This window comes from Bufo bufo, chromosome 10 (genome assembly GCF_905171765.1).
Source record: "Bufo bufo chromosome 10, aBufBuf1.1, whole genome shotgun sequence".
Lineage (NCBI taxonomy): Eukaryota > Metazoa > Chordata > Amphibia > Anura > Bufonidae > Bufo > Bufo bufo.
This window is the reverse complement of record NC_053398.1, coordinates 8185454-8209569: the sequence shown is the minus strand read 5'-3', so window position 1 is coordinate 8209569 and position 24116 is coordinate 8185454. Positions and strand designations below refer to the sequence as shown.

Here is a 24116-nt window from a genome sequence, read left to right as displayed (position 1 = left end):
TCTTCGAAGACCCCCATAAACAGATTGGCATGCGATAGGGCAAACTTTGTCCCCATCGCCGTACCTTTGACTTGGATGTAGAAGGTTTCGTTGAACGTAAAATAATTGTGGTGGAGTATGAATTCAATGGCTCTAAGTATAAACGCCTTCTGGGATTTTGGTAATAGTGGGTCGTTGCTTAGTGTGTTTGCTATGGCCTTCAGTCCTAGGTTGTGCACGATGTTACTATATAAGGAGGTAATGTCAAGCGTTACCCACGTATAGTCTTCTTCCCATACGAAGGATTCGAGTAATTGGATGAGATGAGCGGTATCTCTAAGGAAGTAGAAAACTGTCTACATATGCTGACAAGTTGGAAGTAAGACCGTCTACCCCGGAGATGATGGGTCTACCGGGGGGGATTAACCAGAGATTTGTGTATTTTTGGTAGACAATAAAAACGAGATAGGAATGGGTGTTGGATTTTTAGAAAGGCTCTATCTTTCTTGGTTAAAATGCTTTGTATGTATCCTGAATCTACAAATTCATAGAGGGATTTAAAAAAAAAACCTGCTCTCAAGGGGATAGAATGACTGTTTTCCTTTTACTTGAGAGGCAATGGGAACAGGTTTGGAGGGGCTCCATACCAAGGCATTATACAATGTATGGCTGCAGCGCTCACAGGAGGGCCGGGGCCTCCTCAAACAGCTAATCAGTGAAGGTGCCAGGACTTGGACCCCTGTCGATCTCATATTGTTGACCTATCATGAGGCTTGGTCATCAATATGTAAATCCTGGAGAATCCCTTTAAGAAGTGGTGCAGGGAGGATAATGTAACCCATGATGCCAGGGTCAAACTGCACAGTATTTGTTTGTAGTATGTAACCATGGAGACACAGACTGATATATTTTGCCTGACTGGATACATTTTAGCAAACCGTAAGATTTGTGCTCTTCATGTATTTAGCTGACGGCAGATTGTCTAGACCAGGGGTGCACAACCTTTCCTGGTTGGGGGCCACATTGCCAGACTGAACCAATGGCTAAAACTGTAATTTAAAGGGGTATTAACTGAAATACTGTATTTATGGCATATTGAACACACAGTATATACCATTAATGTCTAGTTACACTTCCAGGTCTCCCTTCTAATGGAAGAAATACATGAAAAATACATGTGAGCAGCCACAAGACATAGACATGCATGTCTGTTACCAGATGATTGGGGGCCGCACAGAATAGTATCAAGGGCCACAGGTTGTGCACCCCTGGTCTAGACTGAGCTGTTGGGTCTGTATGGGCAGCCTAAAGATGGAAATGTTTCTATTCACTGATAGCAAGCATATTTCTCAACACTGTTCAAGGACTGATGAAAAAGTATATAAGAAAGCTGTGCAAAACTCCTAGGTTTCCCTTATGGTGGAGAACTTTACACCAAGTAATGAGCACAGGATAAGTTGGGGTTGGGGGGGGGGGGGGGGACATTATATATCCAGAAGATAAAGTTTATGGCTTTATAACTTCGCTCACAGGAAATCCTGCAGGAACCAAATGCTTCCTTGTGAGAGTCGGCGTTGTATTGGTCATAGTAGATGGGCGCACTCCAAAGCCCTGCTCCTGTGTGCCGGCACTTTACTTGTACCTGGCGAGACGTTCTCTCATCTCCATCTGTTTTCTTCTAGCTTCTTCGAACTGGAAAGCAGCGGTTTACGGGATGAAATCAGATACCACTACAGATATAACGGAAAATCAAGAACAGAATCATTTCCTTATCGACTGGCAGATGGGCAGTGGCACAAAATCGCTCTGACTGTCAGTGGCTCCCATGTCCTCATCCACGTGGACTGCAACAAGTGAGTAGAGATTCTACCATTTGATGGGGAATGGATGTATAAAGGGAAGCTCCGCATTATATGGAAACCGCATGACTATAAATATCCATTGTATCAAAGATGACATGGTGAGTAATACATGGTATATAATACAGGATGTAACTCAGGATCAGTACAGGATAAGTAATATATGTACACAATGACTGCACCAGCAGAATAGTGAGTGCAGCTCTGGAGTATAATACAGGATGTAACTCAGGATCAGTACAGGATAAGTAATGTATGTACACAGTGACTGCACCAGCAGAATAGTGAGTGCAGCTCTGGAGTATAATACAGGATGTAACTCAGGATCAGTACAGGATAAGTAATGTATGTACACAGTGACTGCACCAGCAGAATAGTGAGTGCAGCTCTGGTGTGTAACACAGGATGTAACTCAGGATCAGTACAGGATAAGTAATGTATGTACACCATGACTGCACCAGCAGAATAGTGAGTGCTGCTCTGGAGTATAATACAGGATGTAACTCAGGATCAGTACAGGATAAGTAATGTATGTACACAATGACTGCACCAGCAGAATAGTGAGTGCAGCTCTGGAGTATAATACAGGATGTAACTCAGGATCAGTACAGGATAAGTAATGTATGTACACAGTGACTGCACCAGCAGAATAGTGAGTGCAGCTCTGGAGTATAATACAGGATGTAACTCAGGATCAGTACAGGATAAGTAATGTATGTACACAGTGACTGCACCAGCAGAATAGTGAGTGCAGCTCTGGTGTGTAACACAGGATGTGACTCAGGATCAGTACAGGATATGTAATGTATGTACACAGTGACTGCACCAGCAGAATAGTGAGTGCAGCTCTGGTGTGTAACACAGGATATAACTCAGGATCAGTACAGGATAAGTAATGTATGTACACAGTGACTGCACCAGCAGAATAGGGAGTGCAGCTCTGGAGTATAATACAGGATGTAACTCTGGATCAGTACAGGATAAGTAATGTATGTACACAGTGACTGCACCAGCAGAATAGTGAGTGCAGCTCTGGAGTATAATACAGGATGTAACTCAGGATCAGTACAGGATAAGTAATGTATGTACACAGCGACTGCACCAGCAGAATAGTGAGTGCTGCTCTGGAGTATAATGCAGGATGTAACTCAGGATCAGTACAGGGTAAGTAATGTATGTACACAGTGACTGCACCAGCAGAATAGTGAGTGCAGCTCTGGAGTATAATACAGGATAAATAATGTAATGTATGTACACAGTGACTGCACCAGCAGAATAGTGAGTGCAGCTCTTGAGTATAATACAGGATGTAACTCAGAATCGGTACAGGATAAGTAATGTAATGTCTGTATACAGTGACTCGATGTTTTATAGAGCCTTTTTCTACAAATATCCTGTAATATGGGCTTCAGAGCTGGACTTTCTGCCGAGTTACTTGTAGCTTCAATCAGTGTGTGATGTAATACTCCATGTACAGTATGTCCTTGGTTGCCTAGTAGGAGTTGTAGTCCAGGTTGGAGTCTTTGGTTCAGCTGATTCTTCCTGAGAACATTGTAGTGTTTCTTTGAAGTCTCTCTTTGTCTGTTAGTGTGTGAAGTACAGAAGTAATGCTGTGTACTTCTATCAAACCAGCAAATCTCCAGTTGGATATAAAGCCGTGTCTTTTATTTGTATGACCGTTTGAATTTATTCCAATCTCTTGCGTACTCCCCAAGTGCTTAAGTAGTTTGCTCTGTTTTCTCTAAGCATTAAATGTCGACCTTTTTACATCTGAAGAAATAGAAATCTGCATTATTTTCATGCGTTCCCTGCAAAAAATCCCCAGGCTCATTTAGTAAATGTGATAAGCGCAGGATCTCAACAACAATAATCTGTGCTTCAAGTATAAATAATAGACCGCGGCCACCGATTCTCCAAAGTGTCATGTCAAGTGAATTGGAGGCAACAGATGTAGCTCCGCGCACATTGAGAATCACCGCCATCATTAAAGCTGCAGTTTTATTTCCTGCTTGTCTTAATTATATGGATTTAACTATTAGGGACTCAAGCCTCACTGGTTCGTACTGCCACGATCCAGGCCTGAGGCTTCTGTATCCCATTTCTGAGAGATGCCCAAAAATGTCTGGTACATGAGGGTCCCACCTCCAGAACCTACACCTATCTTGAGAATAGTGGTCCCTCGACCCTGTAGCCAGTCTCATCGGATCTACGCGAAGAATGGAGAGATGGTTCCCCTCTCTCTTCACTTTTATGGGAGTGGTATGGGTGTAAGGGGGCAGCTGTCTTATTATCAGGTAGTAATATCTCTCTAATAGTTTTTTAGCCCTAAATCTGGCTCTATATTAGATATCACTTGGCTAATCCCTCACATTGTGACCAGCCTACTACAGATGCAGCAAAAGTTTAATGGCTTTAGGCAAGTTTCAAGGTTATATTTGCTACATTTTTATCTAATTTAGAGGGATCAGAAATGTTGACTTTTCACCGCGCCTAATCTTTTGCTCCTCCAGATGACTCTTCTTCCTGTTCTCCAATTTTAAAAAAATCTGCCAAGCCGACCATTATCCAATATGTAGGGTCATCTTCATATGTAGTATGAATATAGCCCAGTCCTAATGGTTAGGTTTTGTGACATCCTCTGCCCCAGTCGTCCCCGACCTTTTTTGCACCAGGGACCAGTTTCACACAAAATAATTTCACAGCGGACCGGTGGTGGAGGTGGTTTGCAGGAGGTGGGGTAAATCACGCAGATAACAAACCACAGTCCTAATAATCCCGTTTAGGCCCCCGCTCTACTGGTGATGTCTCCACTGGCTGGAGTCATCTCTTTCCTTTTTTCTCAGGACGTCTGCTGACCTTTCTTGACCACAACTTGTTTCTGCATAATTGAACAAACCTATTTATTATTAATGCCTACTTAATAATCATCCCCATTTAGATATAATGCCCCCCTCCCCAATAGTGCCCCATGTACATATAATGCCCCTCAGTAGTGGCCTCTTCTCATACTATATAATGCCCCCCAATTGTGGCTTCTTTAAATATGGCCCCATCCCCCAGTACTACCTCTTTACATATAGTGTCTCCCAGTAAATAATGCACTAGCCCATCCTCCTTAGTGCCTCAGTGCCCCCAGTAGTGTTCACAAAAAAAAAATGCAGGCCTCCGACAGCTTGCTGCCCCAGCTCCCTGCGTTATGGTACAGACAGTTACGAACCTCATTGTTACCTCCTGCGCAGGGTCTCTGTTGGCGTGATGACGTTGTCACACCGACTGTGATCCAGCACAGGAGGTTGCGATGATGTCATCACGCCCATCCTGCACCTTAGCACCAATAGTTCCTGTCCCCACTGTTCAACTCCCTGCGGACCCAGTACTGATCGGCAGCCCGGTGGTTGGGGTCCACTGCTCTACACAACATTAATGGATGAGATGAGCACTATATATATATATATATATAAAACATCTTATAATATTGTGGAAATGTTTACACATGACATTTTTTTTTGAGCTGGGACCTGTGGTAGAGCTGGCATGGCTGGATGATGCCAATTACATATGTCCTGGACCATCCACGCTATAAGTTTGGCATTGGATGAATTTTGCCTCCCATTCATAGGATGCTTGGGTATATGGGATGAAATTTCTGATTTCTGCAACAGAAAACCAGTTCCATACACGTGAATGGGGTGGTTTTCTGCCACAGGTGCATGGATTTCTGCAACAAATCTGGTCCATGTGAAGTCGCTCTAAATCTCTCCATAATTGAATATGATCCCTCTGGTGTTAAAGGGTAAATTTTAGAAATGAAGGAGGAAGAGGATGGGGTGCAGCAGCAGAAATTCATTCAAGGTTTCAGCATGAAGTGAGAGAGGATGAGGGAGCTACATGATTAGCAGAGAGCAAAGCTCTTACATTGCACCCAGAAAAGCCCCGTCCACTCAGCAATCCTGGCGAGGCAAAATGTGCATTCACAGACACCAGCTGAGAGAAGGTAAGACCCCAAATCTGCAGGTTACACACACCTGATTCATAGCTACAGCTGCCCAAAGAGGAATTAAGTGGTGAACATGTGCGTTCATTCTGCAGAGTGAATCTCTTGACCTAGGCAGCCCCCGTTGCAACCTGTGAGGGCACGCTGAGGGGTTAGTGGTTTCCTATTCATAGCTCCCTCTATTAGCCAAGCACGGCTCTCTACGGCATCACTGGTGCCCGTTCATTTCAGTGAATAACGTGTAATACCTAATGTTACCAGCACTGGCGCCAGTGAGCACTTAAATTGTGGCATAACCATAGCTGATTGCTAAGGGTCCCAACATTACAAAACCCCTCCCCATTTCCTAGAAGGGATCTCCCTAGATTAAATAAAGTGGTCCAGATCCAAAAATATCTTTAACCCTTACACTGCTGTAAGCATGTACTGTACCGTCTTCTAATCGTCTTAATCTTAGTTGAGTTGTCAGTTGCATCATGTATTTATATGTCTGTAGATATAAGTACATATACGTACACCAGTTGTATCAATTGTAAGGGATCGTCTCTTTTCAGGGGGTCACACTCACAGATATCTCGCCAGACAATGGATTTTCATGTCCAAACTGTGCACTTATTTTGGCACTCTTCTCATACAGGATAGTCCAGTTATACATCACTGGGTGGGATTAGGTTCCCGCACCACCAACACTTAGAATACAAATAAACTCCTGCCCGTCTAGGCACTACCTAAACAAAAAACTTCCTTACCTCACTAGTAGAGCACAGTTCACACATGGACATCACATGTGGCTTTCCTCAGCCAACATCAATCCAGCAGCCTCCAGGCTGTAACTATACGAGTACCTTTTGGGGAACTAGGGCCCAGAAGTCCGCCTGACTCTGGCCGTGCAACCCTCTCACTGCAGGCGTCACGTGGTCTCCCAAACTCCAGGCTATTCAAAGCCTTGTGGCCCCTCTGTCCTCCTGACTGAGACCACACTCAGATCCTCTGCTTCCCAAAACGCTCTCACTCTCCCTCCCAGACTGACACACTGGGAGGTGCTTTATGTCGGCCTGATTACAGCAGGCCTCACCTGCGATCACCTCAGGTGAAAGGAAAGCATGCCCTGCAATAAGGGGGTGAATTGGGAGGTCCCACTGCCAAACCTACCATCCCAATCCAATAAAATCCAGCCCTGAATAAAGAAAATACTTCAGCAACTAGGTTTGCTGAAGCCAGCGCCATCTTCCTGGACTTTACTTATCTCACCTAGGTGAGATATACACCCCTTCCAGGGCTTCACCGTACACATCACTGTTCACATTGCCACACTATATACTAGTCGGTAGCTGTATACACAGGTTATATGTATATATCAGTTGGTAGCTGTATACATTGGTTATATGTGTAGATCAGTCAGTAGCTGTATACATTGGTTATATGTGTAGATCAGTCAGTAGCTGTATACACCTGTTATATTCAGTGGCCCTTTGTGACCTGTCGTTTAGCACGCACCTATATTTATTCCATGTATTATCTTCTGGTTCAGTGAAATCCTCTAATGCGGTAATTATCACTTTATGTTCAGTTGCACGAGCGGCCGGGTCGATGACGACTACAGATTGTATAATACTTTCTGTATGACAAACGTGGTCTTAAGAGGCAGGGAATGCGCAACCCTATATGCAGTTGTGCATCTATACCTGGGGGAGCAAATCCTGCACATGTGGTCCGTTGCTAATGGCGATCCCCAGCAAAAAATGCTTGCAATGGGGGATGCCCGTAGCGGACCACAAGGACATCCTTCACCAGATGGCAAAATGTGTGGATGTAATTGACTATATGAACAAAACATTTAGAAGAATAGGTGCACTACTGTGGTGGATGCAATCAACCAAATCTGGCTAAACCCTCACACTAATGTTAAAATGAGACTTCAGCCAATATATCCTTATATTAAGGACATACCGGAACCCGCGCACCTCGTCAAGGTATCTCAAGTGGCACAGGACCTAACGCTAACCTACCGTATGGGGAGCGTAAGGTCTGACTCACAGCAAACGGCTCCCAGTTGCTTCCAGTGTGAAACCACACATACAATGGGAGGAGGGAGGAAGCTGTGAGTCTCACCCATGGCTGACTAATATGACGAAGGCCTGGAGTCTTATATATAGTATATACAGCAGTGTACTGATATATGAGGTACGACGTATAATAGATGCAGTATGTACAGATATATAGTATATACCGCAGTGTACTGATATATGAGGTACGACGTATAATAGATGCAGTGTGTACAGATATATAGTATATACCGCAGTGTACTGATATGTGAGGTACGAGGTATAATAGATGCAGTGTGTACAGATATATAGTATATACCGCAGTGTACTGATATGTGAGGTACGAGGTATAATAGATGCAGTGTGTACAGATATATACTATGTACAGCAGTGTACTGATATGTGAGATACAGGGTATAATATATGCAGTGTGTACAGATATATAGTATATACAGCAGTGTACTGATATGTGAGATACAGGGTATAATAGATGCAGTGTGTACAGATATATAGTATATACAGCAGTGTACTGATATGTGAGGTACGAGGTATAATAGATGCAGTGTACAGATATATAGTATATACAGCAGTGTACTGATATGTGAGGTACGAGGTATAATAGATGCAGTGTGTACAGATATATAGTATATAGAGCAGTGTACTGATATGTGAGGTACGAGGTATAATAGATGCAGTGTGTACAGATATATAGTATATACAGCAGTGTACTGATATGTGAGGTACGAGGTATAATAGATGCAGTGTGTACAGATATATAGTATGTACAGCAGTGTACTGATATGTGAGATACAGGGTATAATATATGCAGTGTGTACAGATATATAGTATATACAGCAGTGTACTGATATGTGAGATACAGGGTATAATAGATGCAGTGTGTACAGATATATAGTATATACCGCAGTGTACTGATATGTGAGGTACGAGGTATAATAGATGCAGTGTGTACAGATATATAGTATATACAGCAGTGTACAGATATGTGAGGTACGAGGTATAATAGATGCAGTGTGTACAGATATATAGTATATACAGCAGTGTACTGATATGTGAGGTACGAGGTATAATAGATGCAGTGTGTACAGATATATAGTATATACAGCAGTGTACTGATATGTGAGGTACGAGGTATAATAGATGCAGTGTACAGATATATAGTATATACAGCAGTGTACTGATATGAGATACGAGGTATAATAGATGCAGTGTGTACAGATATATAGTATGTACAGCAGTGTACTGATATGTGAGGTACGAGGTATAACAGATGCAGTGTGTACAGATATATAGTATATACAGCAGTGTACTGATATGTGAGGTACGAGGTATAATAGATGCAGTGTGTACAGATATATAGTATGTACAGCAGTGTACTGATATGTAAGGTATGAGGTATAATAGATACAGTGTGTACAGATATATAGTATATACAGCAGTGTACTGATATGTGAGGTACGAGGTATAATAGATGCAGAGTGTACAGATATATAGTATATACAGCAGTGTACTGATATGTGAGGTACGAGGTATAATAGATTCAGTGGGTACAGATATATAGTATATACAGCAGTGTACTGATATGTGAGGTATGAGGTATAATATATACAGTGTGTACAGATATATAGTATATACAGCAGTGTACTGATATGTGAGGTATGAGGTATAATAGATGCAGTGTGTACAGATATATAGTATGTACAGCAGTGTACTGATATGTGAGGTACGACGTATAATAGATGCAGTGTGTACAGATATATAGTATATACAGCAGTGTACTGATATGTGAGGTACGAGGTATAATAGATGCAGTGTGTACAGATATATAGTATATACAGCAGTGTACTGATATGTGAGGTATGAGGTATAATAGATGCAGTGTGTACAGATATATAGTATATACAGCAGTGTACTGATATGTGAGGTACGAGGTATAATAGATGCAGTGTCTACAGATATATAGTATATACAGCAGTGTACTGATATGTGAGGTATGAGGTATAATAGATGCAGTGTGTACAGATATATAGTATGTACAGCAGTGTACTGATATGTGAGGTACGACGTATAATAGATGCAGTGTGTACAGATATATAGTATATACAGCAGTGTACTGATATGTGAGGTACGAGGTATAATAGATGCAGTGTGTACAGATATATACTATGTACAGCAGTGTACTGATATGTGAGATACAGGGTATAATATATGCAGTGTGTACAGATATATAGTATATACAGCAGTGTACTGATATGTGAGATACAGGGTATAATAGATGCAGTGTGTACAGATATATAGTATATACAGCAGTGTACTGATATGTGAGGTACGAGGTATAATAGATGCAGAGTGTACAGATATATATTATATACAGCAGTGTACTGATATGTGAGGTACGAGGTATAATAGATGCAGTGTGTACAGATATATAGTATATACAGCAGTGTACTGACATGTGAGGTATGAGGTATAATATATGCAGTATGTACAGATATATAGTGTATACCGCAGTGTACTGATATGTGAGGTACGAGGTATAATAGATGCAGGGGGGCCCAATTTAGATTCTTGCTATGGGGCCCAGTGATTTCTATGTACGCCCCTGCCTTTCAATATGGCACCACCAGGATGATCAGTCCTGCTCCTATCACCCAGCTGGTTCGGGCAGAGGAAGCCGTGGCACCCATGCATTTGGATTATCACACAGCTGCCATCAATGTAATACGAAGACAGCTTGAGTCTTCTTGTATAGGTCAGCCCTCCAGTCCGGCTCAGAGTCCCGAGCAGGTCACCCCTTTTGCTTTATAGGGCATACGGACAAGGGTTGCCATCATAAGACAGCCTGTTTAGAGGTTATTCTTATTTGATTAGCTACGTTGTAGGGGCAGAAAATTGTTTATTAAATATCCTATCCGGACTTCTGAATTCATAAGTACATTAAAATAGACAAAGCGGAGAGCAGCAAAGCAAGCATCGCTCTCTAAAGGACTGGACAAGTTCATGAAGTTGTGCACTGGCCCACTGATTTCAATGGGCACTGTAATGCTTCATTTCTCCTGTGGTGGCGCTGCAGGCAAAGGAAACACTTGCTTTGTCACAGGTGACAGCAGAACATTCGGGGCAGCAGGATCGACTGTGATCTGTGTATAGTCGGATATCTGTCTGACAGAGACGAGGTTTAGAGCATTGTACGAAAAGTTCTGCAACTTTCTAATATTCGAGGGTCCACACTTCCTAATGCCTCATTCACACATCAGTGTTTTGGTCAGTGATTTCCATCCGTGATTGTGAGCCAAAACCAGTAGGGCTCAATGGCGGATTATCATAGGGGTGTTCGGGTTGGCAGCCCCGGGCCTGGCATCGCTGGGGGGGCCCAACGCCGACCCGAACGCCCACATACTGCGGCGGGGCACAGGAGCACATAGTTCCCCACCACCTAACACCACTTTGATGTACGCGCGCCTGCCTTACCATCACGGACACGGGTAAGTATTAGCCTTTATTGTTTTTATTTTTTTTGTGTGTGCCAACTTTGGGGGGCAGAGGAGGTCATATTACTGCAGGGACAGTGGGGGAAAATGATTACATGGGGGCAAATTACTTAATGGGAGGCAGTGTGGTGAAATTACTTTGTGGTGGCAATGTGGGGGCAAATTACTTCATGGGGGGGCCGTGTCGAGGCAAACTACTACATGGGGGCAGTGTGGGGGAAATTACTATGTGGGGGCAGTGTGGGGGAAATTACTATGTGGGGACGTTGCTATTGGGGAGGCACTGTAGGGGCATTTCTATTACAGGACATATTAGGGGACATTATTTTTGGGGACACTATTCAGGCATTATTACCTGGAGCTCAACATAGGGTGTTGTTATTACTGGGGGCACTCTAGGGGGCGTTATAATTGCTGTAGACACTATAGTCTGGTGTAAAGTAGAACTGGCTTAGTTGCCCAAGGCAGCCAATCAGATTCCACCTTTCATTTTGGACAGCTCCTTTGGGAAATGAAAGGTGGAATCTGATTGGTTGCTATGAGCAACTAAGCCAGTTCTACTTTACACCAGTTTGATAAATGACTCCAATTATGTCTTCTGGGGTCACTATTTTTTTTTTAGCAGTATAGTACCTGGGACATTGGGGGGCACAGTATTGGGAGTTGTGTATTTAGGCGTGTGCTTTCTAGAAAAGCAAAAAAGAGCGCACCATAGGTTAGTACGTTCCAGATTTGTGGAACTGGTTAGAAGAGCAAAAAACGGAGGCTCACCTGGTAGAGTTGTGCTATAGATAGGCACAACTCTACTGTAGGCTTGTAGGGATTCAGTGTCCAGTAGTCGGGTGTGCAGCTGTAGCGTGCAGGATGGACTTCAGGAGATGAGGCCTAATTTTCTCCAAAGGAGTTGCAATGTGAATGTAGCAGGACCGCAAGATGGCGCAAAGAACACCACGGTGGGCGGTGTTCTTTGCGCCATCTTGCGGTCCTGCTACATTCACACAGTATTGGGGGTGGCAGCAGGATGACACTGTGGGGACACTAGGACGGGGAGGTTGATGGAAAAATTTAGAAATCTAACGTGTCTGTGTAACAAACTGTAGAGACGAGATGCAGAAAGAATTTGTCATGGCGGTCTGGGTCAAATGGAGGAGAAGAGGAAAGAGAAGGTCTACATGACAGGAGATGTCCCTGGATGTAAGAGGTATGTGGTGCTGTATTCTCCTCCAAGTCCTTTTTATTACAATTATATGTATTTTAAATTTGGCAAATTTGTGACAGCCCAGATAACAGCGATAACTTTCTGTGTACAGATAACGTAGTAGATGTTCCCTGCAGTCCTATGTAACACCCCACATAACACGATAATTCACTGGGTTATGTGGGGTGTTACATAGGACTGCAGGGAACATCTATGACATCTATACTCAGAGAGTAATGAGATGGTGGGGGTCCGACTCCTGGCACCCCCGCCAATCCGCTGTTTGAGGAGACCGCGATGTTCCAGTGAGCGCCGCAGCCTCTTTGCTCAGCGCTGTCCATTTGATAGCACTGGGCTTGGTACTGCAGCTCAGACCCAATCACTCGGATGGGACCGGGCTGCACCGAGACCACGTGAACGATGAATGTGACGTCATATGGCCAAGGAAGAGACTGTGGCGCTCTTAAAGCACCTCAGGCTTCCGCAGCCTCTTCATACAGAATTAACAGCCCCGGGCCTGTCATGCACTTTATCAGCCCCTGGTGGGGCTACAAAGACATAAGGTATAAGGGAAAGATCTGCTCCTGTTCTGCGTTTAGAGCCGCACCTGGTTTTGGCTCCAAATCACTGATGAAAATCACTGACCGAACACTGACTGTGTGAATGAGGCTTATATTTTAAATAAATTTTGGCTGCCAGTAAGGAAAAGATTTGCCCCAAAATCAGCGCCATTTCCTCCTACTCCACATAATAACTGTGATCTAGAGTTTGTTTCCTTTAATAACGCCATCCGCCAAAGAGACGTTGCCAATTGCTGTGTGCGGGAGAAAGATTGGTCCTCACTGGATGCAACTGTAACAAACCTTCGGCTTTGTGAACAGGTTTATGGCCCCTTGACGGTAACTGGACACTTCCCATTTGCTGACAGCAAGCGGAGACCTTGAAACTGAGCAGGGATTGAAACATTCTGTTAGAACAGGGGTAAAACTACAACTCCCAGCATGCATACTCGCTCTGCTCTTCTAAGAACTCACATAGAAATGAATGGAGCATGCTGGGAATTGTAGTTTCGCAACAGCTGGAGTGCCGAAGGTTGCTGATCCCTGGTCTAGAACGTTGCAGAACTTTTTATTATGCAATAATTCAGCTTCACTCCTTCTGCCGGCTATAGAGTCCAGGAAGATTAAAGGGAAAATAAAGAACCCCAGAGTCCTCCTGCTGGCTGTCAGTGAATAGACCTTTATAGAAATGTAAAGCCTTAAAAGCGACTAACCCCATGAACGTGAATGCGGCAAAGTTCTAGCGTCGCCCTCTGCTGGTTAATTACTGAGGTCACAAGCTCCCATCCCCCTGTATATGGAATAATGAACGGCAGATTGTTTGGCGGGGGAATATCGGACACAGGCGTTCAGAGACCGAATTGATTAAGTAAAGTAGTTAATCAGATTAAAATGACACCAAGCTGCTTACACAACAAGGTTATAGAACGACGCGATTATATGGCGAGCGGCTGGAGATGTGCTCCTCCAGTAACAGCACGCACTCTTGCTGCTCATTGGATAAGAGGCGCCCGGAGTGCATGCTAGCTGCTTATCCCTCTGTGTAGTATTACATGTTCCCCATTTAAATGACTTATTTTCTGTCATGGGGTAATTTGTATACTTTCTTTTTTCCCCGTAGCGCATTGCCTGTAAAAGAAGTCTCCATGTCACCCCTTCTGACCTACCCCTGATTGCATATGGCGGTAACAGATGAGCATCGTTCATATACGCAGACGTTGCCTTCATTCGCCGCTGGTGGTGCTTCACTTAGGCCTCATGCACACGACTGTTGTGTGTTTTGCGGTCCGCAAACCGCGGATCCGTAAAACATGGATGGTGTCCGTGTGCTTTCCTGCAATTTGCGGAATGGCACGGACAGCCTTTAATATAACTGCCTATTCTTGTCCGCAAAGCGCGGACAAGAACAGGACAGGTTATTTTTTATTTTTTGCGGGGCTACGGAACGGAGCAACGGATGCGGACAGCACACGCATCTTTTGCGTCCCCATTGAAGTGAATGGGTCTGGCACCTGTTCCGCAAAATTGTGGAATGGATGCGGACCCAGAAATACGGTCGTGGGACTGTACCCTTAGGGCTAGTCCGTGCTGGGCAAACACTGTAAGATAAAAGTCTTAAAGGGATTTTAGCACCTGAAATATTCATGGAGCGCAGAAAATATCTGATAGATGGCGGTTCTTCCTCCTCTTCGATCCCTCAGCCCTTGTCCTGGCTGGTGGGGCTGCTCAGCTGTTCCATTGATTCCCCAACTGGATGAAGCGTCCATCTTTCCAGACTGATTAGGAGTCGGGAAATCATGTTCTCTAGATAGGTGTCAATCACAGAGGAAGGACCTGTGGATATGTCATCAATGTCTAAGGTCGGAATACCCCTTTAATGGAATTATCCCATCTGGTGGTTGAGAAATGTGGTATTATCTGTGTACATTCTGGTTAATACCGGATATATGGATAGGGGTGCTCCTAATGAGACCACCTGTGAGAGAAGAGAAAAATCGGGTATCTGGGGGTGCCCCAGAGGGTTAACAGAAGTCGCAGTGTTTTTGGAGCAGGCGTCGCTATCCTCCAGCTGTCCGCATACATTATGGACACAAGCCTTATACCGGTGTAATAGATGTGTTATGATGAGACCATACACCACCTGCGCACATTTACATTATTGCGCCGACCTGCGAATTTGACGGATATTTATTGCTCCTTGACATTTAAGGAAGACACAATATAAAACATTCGGGCTGGAGAAGCAGAACATTATTCAGCTTCATTTAACTTTGTTGCCCGGAGCACATCGCCGCGCTTTGTAAAACTGTCCAACTTTTAGGAAAAAATGATGCAATTTATATGTCAATTATGTCATAAAATTCCGTCAGGATCTCCGAGTGTGATTGGGCTGTTTGGTGCTAAATATTTACAATGCGGTTTTTAGCACCACCACCATCTAAACCTGACCTGAAAGGAGCGGCCGCGTTCACAGCTCTCATCATAGATTCTACACAATGAATCGCTGCAGCGGCTTAAAGGGAAAAATCTCGGGATCTCCGAACTCCTGCGTTTATTAGTAGTATTCATCACCTGGAAGGATCCGGCGTCTACAGCGCTGAAGCCGGGACCATTAATGTGAGGATTAAAGGGGAGAAGAAGATGGCCGCTGCACTTAAAGGGGTTGACCGGGATTGGGGACATTGGATTAATTGGTTAACAAGGACATAAATATCTCCTACATGACTGTCCTACCTTTCCTATACATTTTTGATTCGGCAGCCGCCTTTCTCACTGCGCCTGCGCCGAATACTGAACGAGACTGCGCAGGTGCGAGATTTACATGGCAGACGGGGCCAGCAGGAAAACCAACGCTCGCCTGGCCCTGTCAATCAAGACAGAATGGCGTGGAAATGAGGTGGCCAAATGGAGCCTCTAGGAGCAGGTGCAACGCGCCCCCCCCCCCCCCCCCCCCCTGCTCCTAGAGGCTCATTTGCATATAATAAAAGATAAAATTGCACAAAAACAGGGGTATACTTAAATAAAAGAAATGCAGAGTTAAATTCAGGTGACATTTTTACATCTAGAATGTCAGCCTGTTTAATAGCGAAAATTGGGGTGACAGAAACCCTTTAATAAAAGAAAGTGAACATCATGCAGACCTAATATCATGCTGTTGGAGATTACATTGGGTTGGTCAGCTCTGCAAAAGAAACGTGTGGCGTCTCTGCTACTGGTCTGCGCATGTGTGCCTCCCGGAACTGCATCGGGCAGCCTCATTATCACTTAGGTAACCGGTACTGCGCAGGTCCTCACTAGCGGCCATACATTCTAAGAGGTACCTATTCCTGATTTGTCTGAAGAGTTCGTATTGCAAGCGGGAAAACTTCCGGTCACATGTTTTTATTAGCATTGCGTCACCTAGCAACTAAATCCCGTGCATTCCTAGAATGTATAGTCAAACGGAAGACAGACGCTCCGCAATGTCAGTCCTGCTGGCACCCCCACCTTATGGACCAACTGAGAAGTCTGAGTAGTGCGCTGTCCTATGTATACATGTGAGGATTAAAGGGATTATCTGACAGTAAAAGGAGAGGTCTGTTTTTTCTGAAATTTCAGCATTATAGTAGTTATATTCTTGTACATAGGAGCAGTATTATAGTAGTTACATTCTTGTACATAGGAGCAGTATTATAGTAGTTATATTCTTGTACATAGGAGCAGTATTATAGTAGTTATATTCTTGTACATAGGAGCAGTATTATAGTAGTTATATTCCTGTACATAGGAGCAGTATTATAGTAGTTATATTCTTGTACATAGGAGCAGTATTATAGTAGTTATATTCTTGTACATAGCAGGCAGTATTATAGTAGTTCTATTCTTGTACATAGGAGGCAGTATTATAGTAGTTATATTCTTGTACATAGGAGCAGTATTATAGTAGTTATATTCCTGTACATAGGAGCAGTATTATAGTAGTTATACTCTTGTACATAGGAGCAGTATTATAGTAGTTAGATTCTTGTACATAGGAGCAGTATTATAGTAGTTATATTCTTGTACATAGCAGGCAGTATTATAGTAGTTCTATTCTTGTACATAGGAGGCAGTGTTATAGTAGTTATATTCCTGTACATAGGAGCAGTATTATAGTAGTTATATTCTTGTACATAGGAGGCAGTATTATAGGAGTTATACTCTTGTACATAGGAGCAGTATTATAGTAGTTATATTCTTGTACATAGGAGGCAGTATTATAGTAGTTATATTCTTGTACATAGGAGTAGGAGCAGTATTCTAGTAGTTATATTCTTGTACATAGGAGGCAGTATTCTAGTAGTTATATTCCTGTACATAGGATCAGTATTATAGTAGTTATATTCTTGTACATAGGAGCAGTATTATAGTAGTTATATTCTTGTACATAGGAGCAGTATTATAGTAGTTATATTCTTGTACATAGGAGGCAGTATTATAGTAGTTATATTCTTGTACATAGGAGCAGTATTATAGTAGTTATATACTTATACATAGGAGCAGTATTATAGTAGTTATATTCTTGTACATAGGAGCAGTATTATAGTAGTTATATTCTTGTACACAGGAGGCAGTATTATAGTAGTTATATTCTTGTACATAGGAGCAGTATTATAGTAGTTATATTCTTGTACATAGGAGCAGTATTATAGTAGTAGTTATATTCTTGTACATAGGAGGCAGTATTATAGTAGATATATTCTTGTACATAGAGGGCAGTATTATAGTAGTTATATTCTTGTACATAGGAGGCAGTATTATAGTAGTTATATTCTTGTACATAGGAGCAGTATTATAGTAGTTATATTCCTGTACATAGTAGACAGTATTATAGTAGTTATATTCTTGTACATAGGAGGCAGTATTATAGGAGTTATACTCTTGTACATAGGAGCAGTATTATAGTAGTTATATTCTTGTACATAGGAGGCAGTATTATAGTAGTTATATTCTTGTACATAGGAGCAGTATTCTAGTAGTTATATTCTTGTACATAGGAGGCAGTATTCTAGTAGTTATATTCCTGTACATAGGAGCAGTATTATAGTAGTTATATTCTTGTACATAGGAGCAGTATTATAGTAGTTATATTACTGTACATAGGAGCAGTATTATAGTAGTTATATTCTTGTACATAGGAGTAGTATTATAGTAGTTATATTCTTGTACATAGGAGCAGTATTATAGTAGTTATATTCTTGTACATAGGAGGCAGTATTATAGTAGATATATTCTTGTACATAGAGGGCAGTATTATAGTAGTTATATTCTTGTACATAGGAGGCAGTATTATAGTAGTTATATTCTTATACATAGGAGCAGTATTATAGTAGTTATATTCTTGTACATAGGAGCAGTATTATAGTAGTTATATTCCTGTACATAGTAGACAGTATTATAGTAGTTATATTTTTGTACATAGGAGCAGTATTATAGTAGTTATATTCTTGTACATAAGAGCAGTATTATAGTAGTTATATTCTTGTACATAAGAGCAGTATTATAGTAGTTATATTCTTGTACATAGGAGGCAGTATTATAGTAGTTACATTCTTGTACATAGGAGCAGTATTATAGTAGTTATATTCTTGTACATAGGAGCAGTATTAAAATGGTTATATTCTTGTACATAGGAGCAGTATTATAGTAGTTATATTCTTAACCATATTTCTTTTTATTGAAAGAGAGCAAAAGATCAGGGTCGAGACCCGTACATGACATTACAGTGGCGGTGACAAATCTCCATACATTCATCCAGCATATACATCATGTATAGACATTACATGCAATCTTGCCATATTCAATAAGAGACATCAAATAAAAATGTAAAAGGGAAGAGGGGAAAGGAACAATCAGGAGGGAGAGAAGGGAGGAGGGGGGGAAACGAGGAAGTGAGGTAGCTTCTGCTCTATCATGTAAAATTCCTATGAGCTTTCCATGGGGACCACAATTTTAAGAAGCGGGCACGTGAGTTAGTCTCCCAATGCGCAAGCTCCTCAAAACGGTAAATTTGATCCACCTTATCAGTCCACATATGGAGAGTCGGTGGGGAGTCATTCTTCCACAAAAAGGGAATAAGTAGCTTAGCTGCTGTAAGCAACATCGTAGGTAGGTTATGCTTAGAGGGGGTGAGAGAGCTGTTAGGGCACCATAAGAGCACTAGTTTAGCATCTATTGATATCTTAGTGTTGCATATTTGGTTGACCACCGTCTCGATTGATTTCCAAAACGGTTGAATCTTGTGACAAAACCACCAAATATGCGACAAAGACCCAATACCTGTACCACATCTCCAACACGATTCAGGGACCTCAGGGTTTAATTTATGCAAAAACTCGGGTGTTTTATACCATCTACTGAGAAGCTTAAAGGAATTCTCCTGAATCCTCACACAACGACTGAAGCCGTGTGAGTGGGATAAGATGAACGCCTTCTCCGGCTCAGTGAGAGACATGGAGAGCTCACGCTCCCAGGAGACCACATAATGTAGCTCTGGGGGTAATGAAGAAAGTATTTCTTTATACATCTGGGATAACGGTCTAAAGGGGGGTTTAGTAGCTAAAACCCTTTTTTCAAGCCAGGAGGGGGGACTATGACCTGCAAAAGGCCCAGTACACTTTTTAGTGTCTCGCTTAAAATCTGCTAAGTGGAAAAAAGGCGCAGCTTTAACCTCAGGGAGGTCCACCACTGAATCCCAGTTCAAACTGCCGTCCGGGAGAAGGACATCTCGCAGAGGAATGTCAGCGAGCTTAGACCAAATCCCGGAGGGGTTCAACACAGAGGGGTGAATGTGGCTCTGCAACAAGTTAAGTGGCATACTAGGGTTAGGAAAATTAAAAATGCGAGACTGAACCATTTTGGACCATTCAACCAGCATACCCTTCCAAACTGGAGAGGAGTAGTAGTGATTGGCCGAAAGAGGCCTAATGCCCCATAAAGTAAGTAGTTCTTGGTCCGTGAACAGCACCTTTTCAAGGCGGGAACAAAGGGAAATGGAGTGACGAGTCATGATAGCTACGCATCTACAAAGCTGTACTGCATTATAATATAATTTCACATCTGGCATCCCAAAACCACCAAACCTTCTGTCCCTTGTGAGAACCGAATAAGCTATACGCGGAGATTTCCCGTTCCACAGGAAGCGTGTGAATACTCTCCGTAGTTCTGTAAAATATGAGTTTGGCAACCAAATAGGGAGCACTTGCAGCAAGTACAAAAATTTGGGAAGAATAAAGGTCTTAAGGTAGTTCTTTCTCCCTACCCAGGAGACAAATGGAAGCTTCAAATTTTGTAAATGCGTACGCACTGTTTTCAGAAGTGGTATATAGTTAAGGGAAGCCAGATCCTGTATATTGGCCGATATGTGAGTCCCCAAATACGCAATGTCTCTGGAGGCCCAGGTGAATGGAGTGGCACGCTTGGTAGCCTTAATCACCGCTTGTGGGCAGGAGATGTTAAGTGCCATGGACTTTCCATAATTAATTTTGAAATTAGATATAAATCCAAAGTCCTCAAATATGGTCAGTAGTTTGGGTAAAGCCTCCTTAGGATTAGAGATCATGACCAACAGGTCATCTGCAAATGCTGCAGCAACATGTGTAGAAGCACCGATCTGAAGACCTTTAATATCCGGGTCTTCTCTTATTTTACACAAAAGGGTCTCCATTACTAAGACGAATAGCGCAGGGGAGAGGGGGCAACCCTGCCTCGTCCCGTTAGTGATGCGAAATGGTGGTGACAATGCACCGTTGACCTTGACCCTGGCAGAGGGGGCCGAATACAGGGTATAAATGGCTGCAATGAATTGTTCTGGAAGACCAAACCTCGACAGGGTCCGCGACATATAGTGCCAGCTGACCCTGTCGAAGGCCTTTTCCGCATCGGTGCTAACCAACACTAAGGGCTTAGAGGATCTTTTGGCCCAATTTACAAGATGAAGAAGCCGTACCGTATTATCGGACCCCTGTCTGCCATGGACAAAGCCAACTTGCTCTTCATGAACGATGTCAGGAAGAACCTCCTGAAGCCTAGTAGCCAAGATCTTCGCCCACCACTTCACATCACAGTTAAGTAAAGAGATCGGTCTGTAATTGCTGCAGCAAGTTGGATCCTTATTCTCCTTATGCAGGACAGTGATGTGCGCCAATAAGGAGTGAGGAGCGAGGGAACCTCCTGAGAGAAGATAGTTGCACAAATCCCTGAAGCGGGGTATTAAAACGTCCTTAAAGGACTTATAATACATGATGGAGAAACCATCTGGGCCCGGACTTTTGCCCGAAGGGATGGACGCGAGCACCTTCTGAATCTCAGAGTCAGTAATGGGTCTAGTAAGCTGGGACGCCTTGGTTGAGGATATAGAAGGAAGGTCTAGTGTCTGCAAAAACTTATCTGTCGCCTCTGAAAGATCACTAGTAGTGGACCCCTCAGGGTTGGGTAAGTTATATAAGGCTTCATAAAAGGCGCAAAATGCCTTGGCGATATCAGGAGTGGACTTATGTATTTTGCCATTGGAGTCCTTAATAGAGGAAACAAAGGAGTCAGAAAACTGCTTCTTGGCAATCGCCGACATCAGTCTGTTTCCTCTATCTCCGTGTGCGTATGCTTTAAATCGTGAGCGTAGGACCAGCTTAGCAGAGGTGATATTCAATAGATTTTTTAAGCGTACTCTGGCTTCAGTAAGATCTTTCAAGCAGCGCTTGGCCTGTGACTCCTTGTGAGAGGATTCAAGGCGAGCAATGTCTGCTAGTACAGTATCCAAGGCCTGCGTCCTCTGTTTCTTCACATGAGCTCCTAGCGCGATAAGTTCCCCCCTAATTACTACCTTATGGGATTCCCATAGTATGGAAGGAGAAGGAGGGGAATTAGGCGTATCATTAAGTTTGAAAAATTCAGAAATCGACTTCTTGATTTTGCAAGCGTGGGTGGGATCCAAAACCAAGGTGTCGTTGAGCCGCCATAAGCGTTCCTTTCTGAGTGGTCCAGACAGGGAAAAATTAATAATAACAGGTGCGTGATCGGATAGCGTGATACTACCAATCCGGGCCCCAGAGACATTGCGCATGTGCGAGTCAGACAAGAACAGATAATCCAATCTATGGAAGGACGACTTGGCATGTGAATAATATGTATAATCCCTGCTACTGGGATTAAAAGTACGCCATACATCCCTGACCTTCAGTTTTCGTAGGGAAGATTTAAGCCTTTTCAAAAGCCTGTAGGACACAGACGGTCTGCCCACTGAGGTGTCCACCGCCGGTTCCAGGGCAACATTGAAGTCGCCCCCTAAAACTAACAGTCCCTCAGAAAAGGATGCCAGTAGGTCAAGGGTCTGAACGAGCCATGGTACTTGGCCTCTATTAGGCGCATAAAGATTGGCAAATGTAACCGGTGAATCGCTTAAAACACCCTTTACAAAAATGTACCGTCCCTCAGGGTCTGCTGAGGTAGCGGTGTGCTTGAATGGTAGATTTTTGTGCATAGCCACACTAACTCCCCTACTAGCTGAGTCATTTGTGCTATGGAACCACTGAACAAATTTCTTAGGGGGGAGATTGGGGATTCTACCTGTCCTAAAGTGAGTCTCCTGTAGGAAGGCAACTGAGACCTTATCCCTCAGGAGGAGGGAGATAATTTGAGACCTTTTGCATGGCTCGTTCAGCCCATGAGCATTTAGGGAGGCGACTACAATTGACGACATATCAACATACGTGTATGAGAGAGATAGTGCCAGATACCCAGGAAAGTATTAGATAGCGCATGGAATAAATGAGCAGAGCAGGGAATATGAGGAGAAAGGGGGGAAAGGTAAAGAGGAATAAAAAATAAGAAAAACATTACAATCAACATGTGAGACTGGCAATGAGCCAGCGCAGACAGAATATCCATCTGAAAAAGAGTGAGTGCTTCACCTATCACCATCCAAGACAGGGTTGGATTGGCAAGGGGGCAGGTAAAGCACCCTATGGTCTGTAACAAAAAGAGACCAACAACAAAAAACATATCCAGCACCGGAAACGCTCCGGTCATTACCCTGCATGTGGGGATCAAAGTTCTCAGTTCAGAGATAACGTCCATCACATGATAAGGAGGTAATTGCAGTTCCTTACAACATCATATTCCCATCCGCCAATATGGAAAAAGCAGCTCAGGCCCCAAAAACAAAAAAAATAGGTCAGGATCTCCCCTGGCCCCATGGAGACTGAAAAAAGGCAGGACAAGAGATGTAAAACAGACATCCCCATAACCAAGGGGAAAATGAAACCTCAGGCCCATAAACTTATCCTGAAAGAAAAAAGGTTAGCATAAATCAGGTGGGGGCCCTCTCCGCCTTGCTACGATTCGGGCGCTCAGGTCTGCCCGATGAGGCCTTCTGCCAGGCCGAGATCCGCGGCGGAACCGGTAAGGGGCCATCTTGGTCGGCCGGTAGCCAGGAAGGGATCTCCACAGGGGGGACATCCAGAGAGTTCCAGACTGAGGCGAGATCGGCAGGGGATCGTATGGTAAGTACTTTACCGTTTCTAGATACAGCAAGCCCAAAGGGGTATAACCACCGGAATGGCGTTGATGATTTCCTCAAGACATCCAGGAGGGGCTTTAGCAGGCGCCGCTTCGCCAGAGTCGATGGCGCCAAATCTTGGTACATCTGGAATGGCGTTCCTTCATATTCGAGTGTCTCCATCTCTCTTTGCCTCTTCAAGAGGGCCGCAGTGTCCACGTAGCTCAACAAGCCACAGATGATATCTCGTGGGGGCTCTTGCGGCTTAGGCCTGGGCCGCAGCGCCCGGTGTATCCGCTCCACCACGACACCCTCCGCTCTATCCGGGCCCAGCAGCATGGAGAAGATTTCGCGCGCCATTGTCGGCAGGGCCTCCGCCGCTATCGATTCAGGTAAGCCGCGGAATCGAATATTGCGCCTACGGCTGCGGTTCTCCTGGTCCTCAAGCTTTAAAAAGGC

At 43.6% G+C, this 24116-nt stretch overlaps 1 protein-coding gene across 2 annotated transcripts in view; it reads left to right on the top strand.

Annotated features, from left to right (window-relative positions):
• Positions 1–24116, top strand: part of NELL1 (neural EGFL like 1) — a 596336-nt gene that overhangs the window by 154261 nt on the left and 417959 nt on the right. For both annotated transcript variants that reach the window (XM_040409754.1, XM_040409753.1), the window contains exon 4: positions 1662–1832. In XM_040409754.1, coding sequence (XP_040265688.1) covers positions 1662–1832 — 171 coding nt within the window. The remainder of the gene's footprint in view (positions 1–1661; positions 1833–24116) is intronic.